This window comes from Larimichthys crocea, chromosome XII (genome assembly GCF_000972845.2).
Source record: "Larimichthys crocea isolate SSNF chromosome XII, L_crocea_2.0, whole genome shotgun sequence".
Lineage (NCBI taxonomy): Eukaryota > Metazoa > Chordata > Actinopteri > Sciaenidae > Larimichthys > Larimichthys crocea.
In genome coordinates, this window is record NC_040022.1 from 180,437 (window position 1) to 199,229 (window position 18,793).

The window sequence follows — 18,793 nt, forward strand, 5'->3', positions numbered from 1 at the left end:
TAAAGACCCCAGGAGGCGACCAGTCATTGTTAGTCTTTTATTGAGGGTTGTACCCAAGTTTTACAGCTTTGTATGACGGCTGCAGGAGCCAGAGGGTTACAAACAGTAATCAGTATACGAGTACAGCCAACAGAAGACCTACTACCTACTACTCTACACCTTAGTACAGATTTCTCTTAAGAGCACTAAAATCCAGAAAAATAAGAGGAAAAAAAAACAAGAACAAACCAAGCAACAAAGGAAGGAGAATAAAAAGATTAAATGAAACCAAAAAAACAAATAGACAGCATCAGAGGAGACATTCATTATTAGAGCACACTGGAGTTGGTTTTCTATACCTTGTAATATCAGGCGACTTCGTTTTTGTCAATTTTTATACCCATACAAATAAAGATTGTCCTTCAAAAAGTGCAGTTTCCCCCCAAAGTTTAAGATAAAATCCTTTGATGACCCGAGGAAGACGTTTGAAAATAAAAAGGTACTTCCTGTTTTTGTTTGTAAGAGAGGAAGACTTCCTCTCTTTGATTATAGACACTGTACGTTTATATTCTCATATATATGTATTATATATATAGTTTCAACAGTCTCCCAAAGCAATGTGCATAATAGGTTTACAGGTGATCCAACTACACACTGTGGATTGATAGAATCTCTATAAAAAACATTGTAGTTGTGTAAAATTTGCAGTTTCACCGGCCTCGCTCTCCTCGGCATATCGAGGAGGAGACAAGCTGTGAAAATAAAGAAATGGACTTTGCAAATCTTAACCTGTCCTCCTCTCCTGCTACAACTGGCCCGACGGTTGCTAGGTAATAAAGGTTTTTTCAGTTTTCATCATCATCATTATTATTATTATTAGTAGTAGTACGATTCAACGATGGCACAACATGTTTGAGGAATATTATTGGGAATCCCAACTCAGCTGTATTTTTAAAAAGTTTTTGGGATTATTTTTTTTTTCCATTTATTTATTCAAAGAAAGCAAAAAACCCAAGGTGGACATGGAAGCCTGGGTTCAACACTCCACTGCATAGTCTCTCTGAGCGACACCCACACCCTCCCCACATCTTGTACTGTAAACCACCCCACCCACCCACAACAACCCTCTCCCCCGCCCCACCCGCCCCCAACATCTTTGTGCTGGTTAGACTAAAGCTTTTCAGGGTTTTTGTTTGTGTGTATTCATACTAAATGTAAAAGGACAAAAAAGACAGCAGATTCTCACAGTTTTTGTGTTTTGTTCTTCTTTTGTTTTTTTTAATTTTTTTTTTTAAATATATTTTTTTTGTTGTTTTTATGTGTCAAAAAAATAGCCTTAGCGCTTTTTGATCGACGTTAGGAGCCGTTGGGTGTGTGTTATGATATAATATAGCATTTGCTCACAGGATAGTTAAGTCAAGAGAAAAACAAAGTCACATTTTTTTTTTTTATTAAACATTAAAAAGTAGTAGAGTATCACCAGCCAGCTTCCCTCCTCTCCTACCCTCCCCCCTTTTCCTTCCTTCCTTGCTTCCTTCTTCCCTCCCCTCCCCTTGTCTGGCCCTGTTGGGAAGCTGCTTGGCAGCCCTGGGGATTGTACATTGCTCGTGGTGGTTTTCACTTACTGAAAAAGGGTTTTTTTTTTCCTCACATCATCCTTTTGCAAATGACATTTTTTCTTCAAGCATTTAACATTGTCCAGCTTTTTAAATTACACATACACAACAACGACCAAAAAAAAAAGAAAAATTTTTAATCAGTCCCTTTCCTTCCCTCTCACCCTCCCTCCTCAATTTGGCATGATAATGTGTTTACGCATACACACTTGCACACACACACACACACACAGTAGATTGGACGAGACAGAAACGGAGCGAGATTTAAGCTGGAAACCAAAAACAGTAACATCAACATCAATGAGAGGCGTTTTACAGACGTTGCTTGTCCCTTCTCTAACAGCAGAGCGATGCTCCCCTCCTGAGCCGCTGATCAGGGGTCAGCTTTTGCCCCACTAATGGTTAAGGTAAGGATACTGAGGAGGGACAAAACTGCTCCGACGTCAAAAGCGCAGAGGAGGGGAAGCATCGACAAAAATCAGATAATTTCAACAAGAGTGGAAAGAGATTCTAGACTATTTAGAGTTCACTTGCCTCCTGTCAGTTTTGCGGTACCCTTTCCTGTAGTTAAGCTTAGGGAGTTGGGAGAGGGAGGAGAGCTGATCCTGGATAAGCCAGCAAAAGAGGCAAGTGTAACCCCGTGTCCCTGAAAAGCCAGGAAGAACCAGCCGATCAACAAGTCACATCCCCTTTTGCCTGAGTCACTACGGGCCGACAAGAAAGCCTCATCTCGTTTTCAGTCAAGCTACAGACACGAGCGTCCCTCACGGCAACAGCTACCAACAGTCACCACGACAACCAGGCGCGGTCAGAACAGTGAATACTTTATTCAGATAAGAAAAAACAGTGAGCAGTGGTTGCTTGGTTTAAATTTTTTGTGTGTCTCCAAATGAGGCCAGAGAAGGCAGACCGAGGCTCCGGCCGTTGAGTTTTATACTTTTTAAACCGTTTTCAGCTACATTCTGGCTCAGCTCGCCACCGGCCGGCCCGGTGAGCAGAGAGAGGTAAACCTGGAGAAACCTCCTCTTCTCTCGCTACCTCACCGGGACCAACAAAGCACCATCTCCTCTAGCCACAGCACACACACAAACACACACACGCAGCTTCCATTTCAGTTGAGAACATGTAGACACACACACACACTTTTTACCCTGTGACAACACGCTCACAGACGCACCTCCTCCACTCAGACAGAGCTGAAAATCTAATCTACGCCGCCGTGGCCAGCTGTCTGTCCGACCAGTCTATCATCTCGGCTTTGCTCTCCGCTCGCTCGGCCTTTAATCTAATCCACCCAAGTGCAAAATCCAAGGCTCCTCAGTTCAATTTGTCAAATTAAGTTAACTCGAAAACAAATGACAAAACATGGTTCAGATGTTCCACTTGATAACAATAAATTTTGTTAAACAAGACAAAAAAAACACAAATAAGAGATATATAGTTTAAGCAAAGAGATCTGGAATTAAGTAAACTAAATCTTTTTGAATTATTTGGTAGAGAGCAGTTCAATACTGGCACACACCACTGTCAAGTCTGGCTAATACTCAAGGTTCTGTCTCACTACGTATGCTTTGAAGTTGTTAAATATTCACGGCTAAACTTAAAAACACAACTAAAGCCAACGTTTCGAGTACTTCTGAAATAACCTATAATCGGAGGGGGAAAACACACACACGCAAACACACATAACAGGCTTAACACTAACAGAATAATTACACAATGAAGAAAAAAAATTAAGGTCCATGGCTTCGCTAATGCTGACTTCTCTCATTCAAACACACGCACACACTCTGAAGCTTTTTTTTGTTTTTCCCCGGATATTGTGCATCATAGTAACTAAACAATCACTGGTAGGTAGATGAATCTTGTTATTCACACGTGTATTTTGTCTACAAACACCACTGGTGGATTTACATTCACGCCGTTCTCACACACAACCCACCCACGATCCCACTCCAGCGGTAGAACTCACATCTGCCGGTACACACACACTCACTCACAAACACACACACACGATTCATCAAGTCAGGAACTTCAGATAAGTACCCCCCTCCCCCTCCCGAAGGAAAAAAGAAATAAACAGTACAACAATACAATCATATTCTATTTGTAAACAGGTAGAAGCCACTTGACTTGTTGTTGCATCTTCGGACACAATTAGGATCAAGGCAATGAAATGTGGACGACTTTTGCACTGTTAAAATAGGTTATCTTCAACCAAGAACAAAAAAAAAAAAAAGATTTTTAAAGTTTATCTTCTTTCCTTTTTTCTTTTTTTTTGTCAAAACACCATTTGTGGCAATGAGAGTGATTTTAAAAAAAAGAAAGCAAGTAAATATTTCGCATTTTTGTTGTACTTAATGAAACATTTAAAACATTTTTGAGACACAGGAAGAAAAAAAAACAAAAGAAAAAAAAACGCCTCTCTGTAGGCCATGTGAGAGGCTACAGTATGCATAGATACAGATTCGCCTTTCTCTTGGTTTATAAGTCTGACAAGACAGAACATTTTTCCACTGACAGTCACACACTCACACGATAAACACTCCCCACTTTTGATTTGTTTTGTTTTTTAACATCAGTGGAGTGGAGGACTGGAGGAGGAAGAGGAGGAGGAGAAGAGGAGAGAGAGGAGCAGTGGGATTTATTCTCTTTTATTCTACAGCCCGTTCCTCCACCTCTCCACGTTAGGATCCCCCCCGCCTTCCCCTCCATCAAAAGACAGCATATTGAAAGCAGTGTGTTGAGCTTCTCCAGCTTAAAGCAGTTATTTGGCAGAGGAAAAAAAAAAAACAAAAAAAATAAAAAAAAAAACTTACAGACCTATACATAGTTTTCAGTGCTAGAAGTTGGATTTTCCTTTCCTACAAGGAGTAGTAGTTTTTTTTTTCTTTTTAAATTCACCTACAATAGGGGGGGAAAACTGGCTTGATTTCCTGAGAACCATTGCTGGTTATTTAGCAGACAAAGAGGAATAGTTCAAATAACCAACGCCATGGCCAAAAACACTGATCCGAATTCCCAGAGTTACAAAGCATCGTCTTCATCCTCAATAAGAGTTTACATTTTTTGTTGTTTTTCTATTCGTTTTATGCATTTTTTAGAGTTTTTTTAAAATCATTTTTTAATTTTTTTTTGAGTATTTTTTTTATTTTATTTTTATTCCATCTTCTCTTTAAAATGAAGAATGAACACACGTTCCGCCTCCTAAGTCTTGTAAACAAGAGGTTGCAGTGTGGCACCTCCAAAACATTGAAAGCCTATTCTGAAAGTGCTGTTCCCCCCTACCTGCCCACTAGGGGGCTAGTGGGAGGGGCTTGCTAGATAGGCCCCACCCCCTCTACATTAGGGTGGGCGGGGCTTGCTAGTCCCAGCTGCGGCTACAGTCCTTTGCACTGCAGAGCTCAACGTTCTTTAGTTTTAAAACAAAATTGGTGCAATACTTTTTTTAATGTCACTTTTAACTATCACCAGATAATCCTCCTAAGTCAGCTTTTTATTCTTCTTTTAACTATCTGTTGATCTTGAACTCCACGACAACGCAGTAAGGTAGGCGTGCCAAGGCAGAGAGGAGCGCACACATACTCATTCGCACACACAATCACACACACAAAGTACTTCCACACGTACACACACGTGCGCGTGCACACGCATACACACATACGGTAAGGACCTCAATGAGTAAACAGCTACACTGGAAAAACTGGCTGCTCCCTCTATATTGCAGATTATATATACTGAGAAAAAACCACATTCAGTGCAAAGTTAAAAAAGCTCATACTCCAACATTGTCAGCAAATAAATGCAAAAAAAAAAGAAAAAAAAAAAGAACAAAAAGAAAACGTTAAAAATGAAAAGAATTGGAATTCAAATAAACATGACGAATGAAACAAAAAATATATATATAATAATGAGCTCGATTGAAGCTTTTTTCGGTCTGAAAGAGCACTACCTGGAAGCAAATATCCATCCGTTCACATTATAGAATTGGCCTGCATGATTCAAGTATTCCGACTGATATGTTTTTGGGCTAAAACAAAGTGGACATATATGTGCAGAGAGAGAAACGTAACTTGTTTTCCACAGGGGTGACCCCGTTTTTTGTTGAATATCTTGTAAGTGAGAAAGAGTCCAACTAGTGCCATTGCGTTTATAACTACTTTTTTTTTTTTCTCATTTTCTTCTGCTGATTATTGATAATTCTCTACTGACCCTTCCTCCAGCCTGTTTGATTGGCAGGCGGCAGTTCACATGGAGTCCCCTCCCCCTGTCAGGTGATCCACCGGGAGGAAGGAGCTGATTGGAGAAGGGCTGCTGATCCTCCCCGCCTCGGTGCCACTGGGGCTCCCCCACAGGCTACTGGAATAGTTGGGCCCGCCCCAGAGAGAGGAGCTGTGGAGATCGCTGCTGTTCCATTGGTTGGGTTCAGGAGCGCGGCTGGGAAAGGGGTGAGACTGATCCATTCTGCTCTGAGAAGAGCCAATGGTCTGCCAGCCAGAGGAGGGAGTGGCCAATGACTGCCCTTGTGCAAAGAAACGGTTGATTTCCTCCTCGCTGGCAAACTCAGCTAGAATAGTAGTGTTCCCCAAAACACACCTGTAGAGGGACGACAGGTGAGACACACAGCATGAGTGAGGGCTGCTCCAAAAAACAAACAGCCACGATCAAAACATTTATATACACACACACACACACACACACACACACACACACACACACTCTCAAGAAACTGAGTAACTCTGTGTTTAATCCAACTTTATTTTTGGATGATCCAATGTTCGGTGGTGGAAACACTTATTTAACAAATCAGACATTACACCGAATCATTGTAGGGTTCTGTAGCAGTGACTGACCAAATACAGGATGACTGCCTTAATACAGAAAAGGTAAACGTAGAGTGTCTGTGTCTATTGTCCTTACATGTGCAGGCTCTTCTGGGCCTTGGCGGCCTCATCCTTGGAGCTGTAGCATACCACGGCGTTACCGTGCGGCAGGTTGAGGTGGAATGTGATCAGAGGGCCGTGCTGCATGCACAAAGTCCTCAGGGTAGAGCCGTCAATCTGTGACACACACACGGGGGATTAACAGGGACACTTAAGCAACTGTTAATGATTGATTTTGTTTCTTAGTTTCACATTTAACAAATCTAACGCTAAAAATCAAGTTTGTAAGTGGGGGGAGCTATTTTGTATTTAGAATTCCACTTTACAACTCCATAAAAAACAAAAATGTTTGATTAAATGTTATATTTATGTACGTGCATGTACCTGAGGTGTGAGATTTTTCAGAACGAGCCATTGGGTTCTCCCTGAGCTGCTGCTGTCACCCCAACTGGAACCTGACAAAACGCAGAGTGGAATCACGGTTAGAAGAAGATAATGAGCATTTTAAGAATATTGACAAAAACTTAAACAAATCCCAGTTATTCAAACATTACGACAGGTAGTATAGTATGTGTGCGTCTCCCTCTGCTCTTACCAGGTGTGTATCTGGACTCAGTGGAGCCCCACCCTCCCAGCCTCAGGGCAGAGCCGTCCCAGCCGGAGGAGGCAGAGCTGGGCTTCTGGCTGGTGAGGCCGGGTGGTGGTCTGGAGGGGGCCGCCACAGACAGCGCTTTGGGAGGCAGGGGGACCTTCCACAGCTCATGGGCCAGGGAGGAGTTGGACACAGAACCGCCGCCGGGAGACCACTTTGACTCACTGGGTCTGGCTGCAGGGAGAGAAGAGAGATCTGTAAACTCTGTCACTCTGGATATTCAACATTTGAACTTGGCGAGGAGGCGAAGGCTAAAGAGGAACTCGTACCTGAAGTGCTTTGTGCTGTACTGGTGAGGGAACCGCTGTGGCTGGAGGCACGAATGGATGACCAGGCACTGTTAGAAGGCATCGTGGTGTTCAGTGATGAGGATGGCCCTGGGAAACAGAAAAAAAAAAGTTAATGTCTGTGACAGTGTATCAATAGCACCCAGCTGAATCTCGCATTAACCTGAATCCTTTCAAATGTCTTACCTCTAACAGGATTATGACTGAGCAACAAAAAGTATAAATAACTTGATAGTTAAGAACAAACTCAGATCTATAATCAGATTTTTGCTTCTGAATGCAGAAAGACCAAAAATGGTGTTAATGATCTGTAACTACAACCTGATAATGAGATCTACAGCAGCAGATGAAAGTGTTGATTAAAATTATGTAAATCTGAGTCATTACAACAAGTGAGGCCCCTTTGACACCCCATTTCTTGATTATTTGAATTTTTCCACTAAAAATGAGTTTAATATGAAGTCATGTCTGTATAAATACAATATAAACACTCAAAAAACAAAATGGAAGTTATCAAAACTCAGTTTATATTTGACTACGTGTGCGTCACCTACCGTTGTTCCTGTCCCTGAGGTGGTCTGTGTCGCGGACGGTGTTGATGGAGAGGTTGTTGATGACACTGCCGGGGGTCACATAAGGGTCAGTCTCAGGGTCAATGTTGGGGTAACCTTTCCAAGGCTCCCCGGGCCGGAACTCTACACACACAAAGACACAGACATCAGATTGATTAGCAGTTTTCAAAGCAGACATTTTGTTTGGTTTGTTTTGTGCATGTGAAAGCAAGCGTACCTGGGGGCCAGGTGACAGTGTTTCCATGGGGCGGGGGGGAGTTGGCACGGGGCGGCCAGCCATCGGCCACCGAGCCCATTGATTGGCCGGGAGGACTCAGGGGTGATGGGCCAGGAGACAGGAAGTCATAGAAGGGAGAGTCCTCCAGACGCAGCCCAGACGACATAGCACCTGTGGGACGAACACACACACAAACAAAAATGAGGACATAATCACACAGACTCAAACTATTTGATTTGGTGGTTAGTCGCAGATGTACTAAAACACAAACTCTTCTTTACCAGTTTTGCTGTTCTGCTCCAGAGGGTCAGTAGCCCAAAGTTTCTTCAGTTTGGACTGGGGCGGCTCTTTGTAGCTCACAGCTCCGCCACCACTACTACTACCTATGTCCAGGGGTACATTCAGGTTAGAGTTCAAGCCTGATGGGAGGGATGGAGGAAGAGATAAAACAGCAGAGGGAGAGGGAATTAGAGAAACAGTCAAAATAAAATATTGAGATACATTACAGGCTAGTATCTACGTCTTAAAATTTAACAGCAGCCAACGTACTTAAAGGGAAATTAAAGGATCCGAGAGCAGCAGCATCCTTCTGCATCTCCGGGGTATTGTGGGGCAAGTAGTTATCCAGGTACGGTTTGAGGGGTGGGGCCTGTTTCAGCAGGGAGGGATCCAGGTGCCGTGGGGGCTGCATCATTGATGGAGACGAACCGATAGGACGTGTCTGAAGACAGTAGACGGGAAGTTAGAGACACCAATCAATGAGGCAACACAGATCTTCTACTGTTTCATCAAATAAAAACTGCTGCGGATTCGAGTTTTAGACACTAACCTGTTCAGTCTGTCGTCCCACAGCCATGACTCTCTGGCTCTGAGCCTTCTGCTGCTGCTGCTGTCGCTGCTGCTCGAGGAGAAGACGCTGCAGGCAAACAAAAAAGAAAAATACATGTTGTCTATATGTTTTTGTATCTTTGAGATTAAGCTTTACAGACGTTTACAACATAGTACTGTATATTTCAAATATACAGGTGCAATCCAGCCTGAAAAATACTGCAGGGAAACATACAAGGTGCACTGACTACACATGTTTGAGATATTTTCTATTCCTGTATTCAATGAATTATATTTAACCATACGTATGGCTGCAATTGACAAAGATCTTGATTATATAAATCTACACTCTATATGAAGTATGTCCTTTTCTCCATGTCTGTGTGCATGTTTCCATCACTCTACCTGTAACTGGCTGAACTGGTTGAGTTGTGTCAACTGGTTGAGCTGGGAGAGTTGGTTGAGCACAGCCACCTGCTGAGGGCCAAACAGAGGGTTCAGTCCTCCGTTACTTCCAGGGTACTTCAACAGGGATGGAGGGACCTGAACACAAACAAGTTTTCAGTTTTAGTTTATAAAAATGCCACTCAGGTTTTCCGATGAATCATGTCACAATTGATCATTGACTTGAAAATGCTCTGCGTTAAATATGCACACAGTTCATAGCATTGCTGAGACAATAGCAGACTTGTAAAAACATAAGCAGTAGATGCAATGCCTGAATGACCTGAAAATATATATGTTTTGTGTGTGTGTTTACCTGAGAGGGCAAGATGGGTGGAGGCACTTGGTTACGAAGGTTGGGTTGGGGAGGGACCTGGGACTGGGGGCCGCCTCGGCCCTGTGCTACGCTGCTGCCACTCATCATGGGGTTTACATTCTGAGCAAGAAAGACACAAAAACACACAAAGGGTCAAACAACTAACAACAAACTTAATAATTAGTTTGTTTGAAAAGATCAGAAACAAGTAATCATGAACCTGTTGGCGACTTTGTGACCACAGGTACAATTATAAATAAAATGTTGGATACATTTAGGAAAAGACTTTAACAGTAATCCTCTAGAATAGCATCCATGTAACGTCAACATATTTTTGCATATACAGATATTTCTTTATTGCTGGGATACGTCTGATGCTCAAGACAACATCCTCACTGTCCTTCCACACTCACCTGCCGAGCGGCCCCAGGACTAGAGTGGGCAGGAGATGGCCCAGAGTCGAGACAGGGGATAGGCTGAGCAGAATTGGAAGGGGGAAAGCTCATGCTTTGATTGGAGGAGAGCTCATCAGAAGTGCGGCTATCGTAAGCAGAGGGGGAAACAGACAGCTGCAGAAGCAAGGCCGTACGGGTGCACAGCAGATGGACGGCAAGCACAGAGGGACAGGAAGCACATCAGCAGCCAGAAAAGTGCAGAGAGGGAAGGAGAAAAAGAAGGAAAAGAGTTAATTTTGGAGAAGAGATGGAGGAGGAGAGGGAATAAGAAAGTGAGAGAGTAAACGTGTAGAAAAGAGTGCAAAAGGACAAGAAGAGAAGTGGGCATAAAAATGAGGTGGCACCAGAGGACGGAGGTCAGGAGGACAGAAACAAATATAGAGACGAGCAGCATTTAATGCAGAAGGTAAAGCAGCAAAGCCAAACAAGCTCACAGAAGCTTTGTAAAGAACTGTGTAAGGTTATGAACTACAAATCACCCGTTTTTATGTGTGTGTGCATATTTAATTGGCTTCTGTGGCAAGAATCAAATGAAATATTACGACAGTCAACATATCAGATGCAGTGTGGACGAACAACCACTGTGGGGCACTACAGGGCTGAGAGAGCGTTTGAGGCACACACAACAGACTTTCTTCACTTCACACCTACCTCATGATCACCACAATGGCGGAGAGACTGACCAAACCTCTGTGTCTGGTCTGTCTAGTTATGCTGTTCGTAAACGTCTACCTACCTGCTGTATTTCGGTTGCTTTATGTGTTTTTAACCTCAACCATGGTATAACATAGAAACGTTGATGTTTTCTGTGTACCTTGTCATAGTAAGGGCTGCGATCCATGGCAGACTCCTTGTGGAGCTGGTGTCGAGACCCAGGGTTCTTTCCCATTACTCCATTGAAGTCTCCCATACTGCCCATGTCCATGCGCTTGTCCTGCACCATCCCTGCTCCCGTCTTCATGGAGTCATCAGGAGAGTCTCTCTGCAGAGGGGAAGACAAGAAAATGGGATTAAAGAGACAGGAAAGCATAAATGTAACAGTAATCAGCATTTAAATAGATACTGAAATTTTAAGTGAAAAAGTACATACAGAGAAGTTCATGGTGTTGAACTGGTTGATGAAGGGTTTCATCCAAGGTTCATCCTGTTTGTTGACTGGTTTGTTCATCTGAAACATTGCAGACAAAGAAATAATTAGGTGGAAACATGAAACACAACTCCACTTCAAATGAAGTGTTTGTAAGAGATGAATGTTTTCATGTGTAGGATGAACAAATTTGCAAATTTAAAAAGGAGAGCAAACCTTGTAGGAGCTTTTATGCTTGTAGTTCCAGGTGTTTTGGTCATGGGACCGGTTGTCCTGTTGGCTGTTACTCCACATGCCGATCTCCACCTCCTCTTCCTGGTCCCAGCTATTGCCCATGGACACCTCCTCACCAACCCACGTCTCCATGGGCTTGGGACCTGGAGCTGCAAAGGACAGACAAAGAACATGAATACCAAGCTATGATTGTGCACTAAAGTTAGACCTCAAGATCTAGAACTGCTTATATTTATAACATAATCATACTCATTATGTAGGTTCCTGCTGGATATTTATGTATATGTGTGCACCTACCTGATTTATGCTGGCCGCCCCATCCAGACTCTCTGCTACCCCTGCTGGGTTCACCCCTGTTGGGTTCTTCCCAGCTGGAGCTGGTGTCCATGGGCTTCCCCCAGGCAGATGTCCCATTGTCCACTGTCACAGGTGGAGCAGGCGTCGGCTCGCCCCACGTTGAGGACTCCTTCTGCTGGGAGTAAGACTCACCCCAACCTGGAGGAAAAGAAGAAGGAGGCATCTATTAGAATGAGGAAATAATTTCTATGGTAACCTAAAGCCCCAAACATAAAATACACACAGCAAACACACACTGCTTTGTAGCCAGCAGCAGCAACGACATCACAATATCCCTGCAGGTCTGTTCTGCTGCTTATCCTCACAGTGAAACAATGATTTTATTTCTCTGGACAAACGATATCTAATAAAATCTAATCAATGCCTCTGATTTAAATTGAAATATGTAGATGAATGCAGTCTCTTGTGACCACTCACATTTTCAGATTTACAATGATGCGGCAAGTTTTTGTTTTTCTCTGCAGGAATTAGCTCAGAGAGACAGAGAGAGAGAGCCCTGCTTAGGCCCCTGGGGAACCCCGTGTCAACTTGCTTACGTAAGTGTTGTTTACTTTAACTCCTGTGGCTATCTCGATGTGTGCACGTCCCCCTCTACACGCTTTTCAAATGTGAGGCTGCGTGCATTCAAATGAGTGCGACTAAGAGTTCAAAAGACTCCTGTTACAGCTGACCACCCAGACCTGCTACTTTCTCTCTCTCTCCGCGGAAGGCGTTTGGGGAAATGCCAGGGATACCTCCCGTTAAAAATAGGACAGATCATAGGGTGCCTCAGGCTCCAGTGTCCCTCATGTGATCGGGAATGCTCGCACACACAAGTACATGAACGTAACAACACAGACGTGCACAGGTAGATGCATATACAGACATCGACACGTTATGAGGCAGATGTTTATATTTGCTTTACTCAGACAGCAGTGTGTGTGCATCTGGTGCAAACACACACATACACCAATTGACAAACTGTAACCCTAGCCTGCATCTACTGCTGTTTCACCATCCATGTAAGTGCATTAGATGATCTAATAAAAGAGGTATGAGAAACACAATACGTGTGTTCGACAGGTTGTATCAAAAGTGAAGTAGGTTTTAGTTGCTCATGTGTACGTCTATTATTTCTAAGACTTTAAAATCGTTCTAACACGCGTTTTTCATCAACCATTGATTACATTTATCTAAATTTACCAGGTTGCTGTTTTTGTGTGATTTCTGCACTGCAACGAATCAAAATCTACAAGCTGATTTTGTTCTCATCACAGTAGCTGCCTAATTTGCCCCACCCTTCCCTTGCCATCCACTTTACTGCTCCAGTTAGCTCACTAGACAGCAACCCTGAATAACCCTAACAGCCCCTCCTCTCTTTTTTACCCCCCCACCTCAGCCCACTTCGACAGAAAAGCTTCCTTACTTCCCATCTTACATTGGAACCATTCCTATTACTAAGTCACCAGACCACCTCCTCGAGCACTCATGGTCTTTCTTTCTCTCTCTGTCTCAAACCCAACAAAAGCCAGTGTTTCAGCGAGCAGAATTGGCGGGTGAGGGAGAAAAGGGCGGAGGAAAAAAAAAGGCGAATGAGAGGAGAGAAAAATCGATGCTCTTAGCATTCCAAAGGGATGACTCAACCGGTTTTTACAAAAAGCCCTCGACATAGACAACACCGTAGGGAGATGGGAAAGAATGGCTGTACGTGTTTGTTTTCCCTCTACGCTAATGTGCAAATTGTGTATGCTTTTGAATACATTTGTGAATGCGTGTGCATCCACAGTTTTCTGACGAAATCCTTTTAAGACCGAATTTCAGCTATCGCAAAGAAAGAGAGTGTGGGTGGGTGGCACCTTTTTATCTATTCATAAGGATTACAGACTGCATCAGAAGACTTGCACTTACATGCTCGAACCATTTCAGATATGGGCTTGTGCCATAGCATTTTTATACGTACCTCAGTATTAAACAATAATCTCTAAGATAACGCAACCCAGAGTGAGAACTGTGCATCTGCAGAACTAATGAATCAATTTACACACTTCGTCATTCAACAGTGCGATGATGAAAGTATCCCTGCAGGCTAAAAAAACATAACAGACTTCATCTACCTAGGCCTAAACTATAAAGAGAGATGTGACTCATTGCTATTTGAATCATCCTCATCATTTTTCACATATATGCACATGTTAAGAGGTGTGCGAGCATGTGCCAAGTTTTTTGTACCTCTGCCTATCTGTGTTTTTAACATTCAAAGCTGTGTGAACAATTGGTGGATGCATGAATGAATAAATCATATATAACACAGCTAAAAACAAAAAGGTGATTATTTGTAAGAATTCTGTCCTGCCTCAAACATACAGACATTAGGAACTGGACCCAGCACGAGTACCACAGGGTAAATATCCTGTGTTATAGTAATATTAGCACCTCGCAGGCTGGTTTAAATTTTTTTCTCTGACTAAGAAAACCCCTTTTCCCCCCCACACGGAATTGATCAGGAGTCAAGAAATAGGCAGATAAGCAGAATCGCTGTTGGTGTAAATAAAATCTTATAAGTTCCCATCCCCACTACATATTCCAGCTTACCAGAACTGCAGTTTTTGTCCTGGGCAATTGGCTGCATAGGCTGAGGAGGATGCTTCGAGCTGTGCTGGGGGTGGGACTGGTGCTGGGGGTGGGACTGGTGCTGAGAGGATGGGCCGATGGCCTCCTGCTCTGATTGGCCAGTCCTGTTCCACATGTTGACAGTTCCACCGCTGTATTTACCTAGGAGGGAAGTTTAATTACACAGTCATCAGCTGAAAATGCGAAGCCTGGAATTTCCTTTGATTTTGTTCAGGCTTCACAGGAGCGCTCTTTGAAGAAAAGAAAAGTGGGATAAATGTTTACCAGGGTCTCCCCAAGCTGCTGTCCCGTCATCAATTTCCATCCTCCGACGAATGGACTCTGGAGAAGGCTCTTCCCACCCAGTTGCCACTTCCTCCTTCTGACCTACTGTGGGCATGGGGCCTCCCAGCCAGCCTGACAGAAAAATAAAAATAAAAGTGAGTCATCAACTGCATGTCTTGTTAAAGTGTGTCAAACATCTAGAATTTTTTGTTTTAGTTTTGGTGCCACTAAAACACAGGAATGAGGACTTCTTGTTAGAAACAGTGATTTTAATAGGTTGGATAATGTTGCCAACTACCTGTGGGCTTGTTGGGGCCTTGATTCCCTCTGGACGTGTTGGATTCAGGACCTTTGCCCCACTCATTGGAGGGCTTGGGATTCGGTTCACCCCAGTTCTGGGCTCCATGGTTGTTCTTCATTGGCTCACCCCATCCCTGGCTGTTACTCTGAGGGTGGGGTTTGTGGACCGAGTCGCCCCAGTTTGAACTTGGGTTTGGAGTGCTCTGGTCTGGAGTATTTGATCCTCCGCTCCCTACCCAGGTGTTGCTGCTGCTGGTGTTGGTTCGGCTTGGCTCACTCCAACATCCAGAGCCAGACCGGTCGCTGTCGCTGTCCCAGCCCACTGAGCCTGCACCTTTTTGGTTCTCCCCCCAGTGGTTGTTAGCCCCTGGTCTGGAACCATCTCCACTATTACTCCAGCCTTCGCTTCCATTTCCACTGTTGGAACCCCAGCCCTGCTGTGGTTTTGGTGCATTAGTCCATGTGTTGGACCTAAACCAAAGCAAAGAAGGTAATGAGTAAACTAATAATATATAAAGTAGACAATAAAAGGTCAGATGGACTAATGGTATGTCCAATCAGTCCTTACCTGTCATCTTTGTTAATGTTATTGCTCCAGGTGTTACTGGTGTTGTTGTTGTTGTTCCCCTTGTAGCTGGATCCATCGTCCCAGCCACTCTGCCCACCTCCTCCACTCGCTGGGGCTTTGGTGTCCCACCCAGAGGTCTGTCGATCCCCCCAGCCAGAACCTCCTGTAGCTGGGCCTGAGCTTCCTGACCCACCCCCCCAACCTGGAAGTAAAATAAAAGGGAGATCAATTTTACACTTACTGCTGAGTTCTGCAATAAGATTTTTGTTTCTAACTTTGAATATTTCTGTTTAAATCATTTGTCAATCATACCTCCAGAGGTCTGGGAGGGAGCTGCCGGTGTTGCTGTGCCCCAGCCGGAGCCTCCACTGCTATGCTTTCTTTCATCTCCTCTGGAACCCTGGTGCTGATTGGTAGAAGTGGTATCCCAGGCGGTGTTTTGCCGTATGGGCGTCTGTCCCCATCCAGTGTTGGACAGAACCCTCGGGTCCACGTCGGCCCGGGCCACAGGTGGCAGTACTGCTTGGGGTATAACTTTTCTGCGGTTTCCCCCTTTTGGCTGGCTGCCGTCTCTATCTGAGCTGGATCGGCCTCCGGAACTCTCTCCGCTTCCTTCGCTTCCTCCAGAGCGACCCCAGCCTCCAGTGACGCTTCCTAAGCCTTGGCTTCCACCTCCTCCACCTCCACCTCCCATGCCCATGGCATCATCCTCCAGGCTCTTCCAGCCATTGTTGGCAGAGCTTCCTTTATGACTTCCAGCATCTGAATGGTTGTTACCAGGAGTTGCTGATCCCCATTCTCCGTTTGACATCTTGTTGTTAGATGTGGAAGAGGACGATGACGATGAGGAAGAAGACGACGCGCTGCTACCCCAGGGACGAGGTATCCCAGCTGGAGCGCCTATCGTAGTTTGGTTGCCATTTCCAGGTGTTTGGCCTGCAGAACTTGGGATCTGATTTGAGCCAATACCCCAGGACAAGTTACTCTGGGGCTGGTTTGGGTTATTCGTGGGCCCCTGGTCCCAGCGTGGGGCCCCAGTGTTATTGTGGTTATTATTACTCTTGTAAGCAGCAGTAGAGGAGATTTGGGGGTTCCCAGCCTGCATTAAGGCAGGGTTTTGGGGGTTCACAGTGTCTGCATTTGGGTGGCCCTTGTCTCCAGGGTAGGTAGTTGCGCCCCAAGGCGTACCGAAGGCCCCAGAACCCCCCAGCTCACCTTGGGGGTGCTGGGGGACTGATGAGGGGTTTCCATTGGCCAGCGGACCCCCATTCCCTCCTCCAATAGAGCCCCAGGAACAATCCCCACTAAGCTGGGGTGAGGCGGTAGAGTTTGGTGGACTAGAGGTCATTGTGGCATTAGTAGTAGTAGTAGTAGTATTCATCATAATAGTGTTATTTGGTCCATTGGATTCAGTGTTAAGGTTGGTAGGCTGTAGGCCACCATTTCCACTGTTGCTGCTTCCTAACACCTTGCTGCTTGCTGTACCATTATTCACCTCAGTGTCTTCCATCATACTGCTGTTGTTTGGAGCTGCCATGCTACCCCAGCCCAGCATGGGGCTCTGTTGGGGAGCTAGACCTAGTTTGGAACTCATCCCCTGAGCCTGTGGAGGCCGTTGGCCCTGTGACACTGGGCTTGGGGTTGGATTCTGCGGCCAGGCACCGTGGTTGGCATTTGGGTTTAAAGTGTTTGGGTTTAACCCTCCATTGATGCAGGGGGTGCTTCCGCCAGTGGTGATCATGTTGTTGCCTGACTGGGTGCCCCATACACCACTGTTATTGACGGGCTTGTTGTGGTTACCCATGTTATTGCTGCCAATACTGCTGGACCCAGCCACAGAATAGTGGGAGGGCCCGGTGATGTTATTATTTCCATTATTTGCACCGCCGATGGTTCCCATCCCTCCACCGATTACCGGACGACTGTTGCTGTCTCCATTCACTGAAACGCCGACCATCATGGCGGAAGTCACCGAAGGGGAGGAAGGGGAAGAAGCCGGAGAAGACACAGAGGAAGAAGCATTTGCTGACATCATCATCACTGTTGTCACAGCGGCGAGGTTTTTCTCTGAGCCGACCGAGGAGCTAGAGTCTGCGTCCATGCATTCTGATGCCAACTCGGGGTCTGATCCTGACCCGCAGCCAGAAGAGGATGAAGATGAGGAGCAAGAGAATGAAGAGGAGGAGGGAGGCCAGACAGAAGAGTTGGTTGAAGAAGGGTTGTTGGGTTTGTCGGTGCTTCCGTCCACTAAGACCTTGCCCCAGTTGCTGTTGCTGTCACTGCTGCAGGGAGAGCCAGAGGACCAGGGGGAAGGCTCATACTGCGAGTCTAAGCAAGGATGCTCCAGACCTGGTGAGAGAAGGGTGGACATTGTAGGGGATACCGTTAGATTTGGGATTTGAACTTTAAAAAAACATTTAGCAGAGGTGCCGTTACATCATCAGCAGGAAATGACATGACAGTGACATGTGCTCTATATTAAATAAAACAACAGATGTGGTTTAAATTTCCTTCATTCACCGTCATTTTGATTTCTATTCCCTCCAACCTTCAGCTGCCAGACTGTTCTGGATGTGATCAGCGCCAGGCCTGAGCCTGGACACAGCTGCCACCATTTTGTCACCACAGCAGGACACAAAAGCATGCCAAAGCTATAAACTAGGATTCAGGGAGGCGGAGGACGACCATCAGCAGGAGAGGGGAGATGGAGGGCATAGGGGAGATGGCAATTGAGTGTGAAAAGAGAGAGGGAGGTGATGGCAAAAGGAAAAGATTCAGACTTGGTTTAAAGCTTGATATTTTTTCCAAATATATTAAAACTGTCTGAGATCTGCATTCAGACCTGGAATGTCTCTAAAATTAGACTCCAGAGAGCACTTGTGATCGGATTTCGCTTTCATGGCCATAAGGCAAACCCTTATTCAGTCGCAATGTCGAGTGCTTGAATTTTTGGTGCTGCAGCAGCCGTCTGTGCTAATTGCCTTATTTATCAGCATTTGGCAGCAGTCTTTGTCACTAAAAAACAGCATTCTTGCAGAGGGAGCCCCCATTCATTTCCTAAGTCAAACTAATGTTAATCCATTAAGGTGCTCACAATAAAAGTGTTTTAAGGTGAAGGCAGTGT

General features: G+C 44.8%; 1 protein-coding gene across 5 annotated transcripts in view; it reads right to left on the minus strand.

Annotated features, from left to right (window-relative positions):
- Nucleotides 1–23: 23 nt before the first annotated feature.
- Nucleotides 24–18,793, minus strand: part of LOC104917638 (trinucleotide repeat containing adaptor 6A) — a 56,295-nt gene continuing 37,525 nt past the window's right edge. For 4 of the 5 annotated variants that reach the window (XM_027285478.1, XM_019258343.2, XM_027285476.1 and 1 more), the window contains 22 exons: nucleotides 15,982–18,018; nucleotides 15,670–15,871; nucleotides 15,100–15,572; nucleotides 14,802–14,933; nucleotides 14,499–14,678; nucleotides 11,868–12,065; nucleotides 11,553–11,719; nucleotides 11,340–11,417; nucleotides 11,064–11,231; nucleotides 10,208–10,363; nucleotides 9,795–9,914; nucleotides 9,440–9,577; nucleotides 9,036–9,122; nucleotides 8,756–8,927; nucleotides 8,488–8,625; nucleotides 8,207–8,377; nucleotides 7,972–8,112; nucleotides 7,400–7,507; nucleotides 7,074–7,304; nucleotides 6,863–6,933; nucleotides 6,516–6,655; nucleotides 24–6,191 (listed from right to left, as the gene is read on the minus strand). In XM_027285478.1, the coding sequence (XP_027141279.1) occupies nucleotides 5,843–6,191; nucleotides 6,516–6,655; nucleotides 6,863–6,933; nucleotides 7,074–7,304; nucleotides 7,400–7,507; nucleotides 7,972–8,112; nucleotides 8,207–8,377; nucleotides 8,488–8,625; nucleotides 8,756–8,927; nucleotides 9,036–9,122; nucleotides 9,440–9,577; nucleotides 9,795–9,914; nucleotides 10,208–10,363; nucleotides 11,064–11,231; nucleotides 11,340–11,417; nucleotides 11,553–11,719; nucleotides 11,868–12,065; nucleotides 14,499–14,678; nucleotides 14,802–14,933; nucleotides 15,100–15,572; nucleotides 15,670–15,871; nucleotides 15,982–18,018 (5,657 nt within the window). In that variant the 3' untranslated portion in view covers nucleotides 24–5,842. The remainder of the gene's footprint in view (nucleotides 6,192–6,515; nucleotides 6,656–6,862; nucleotides 6,934–7,073; nucleotides 7,305–7,399; nucleotides 7,508–7,971; nucleotides 8,113–8,206; nucleotides 8,378–8,487; nucleotides 8,626–8,755; nucleotides 8,928–9,035; nucleotides 9,123–9,439; nucleotides 9,578–9,794; nucleotides 9,915–10,207; nucleotides 10,364–11,063; nucleotides 11,232–11,339; nucleotides 11,418–11,552; nucleotides 11,720–11,867; nucleotides 12,066–14,498; nucleotides 14,679–14,801; nucleotides 14,934–15,099; nucleotides 15,573–15,669; nucleotides 15,872–15,981; nucleotides 18,019–18,793) is intronic. The other variant, XM_027285479.1, reaches the window with a different exon arrangement.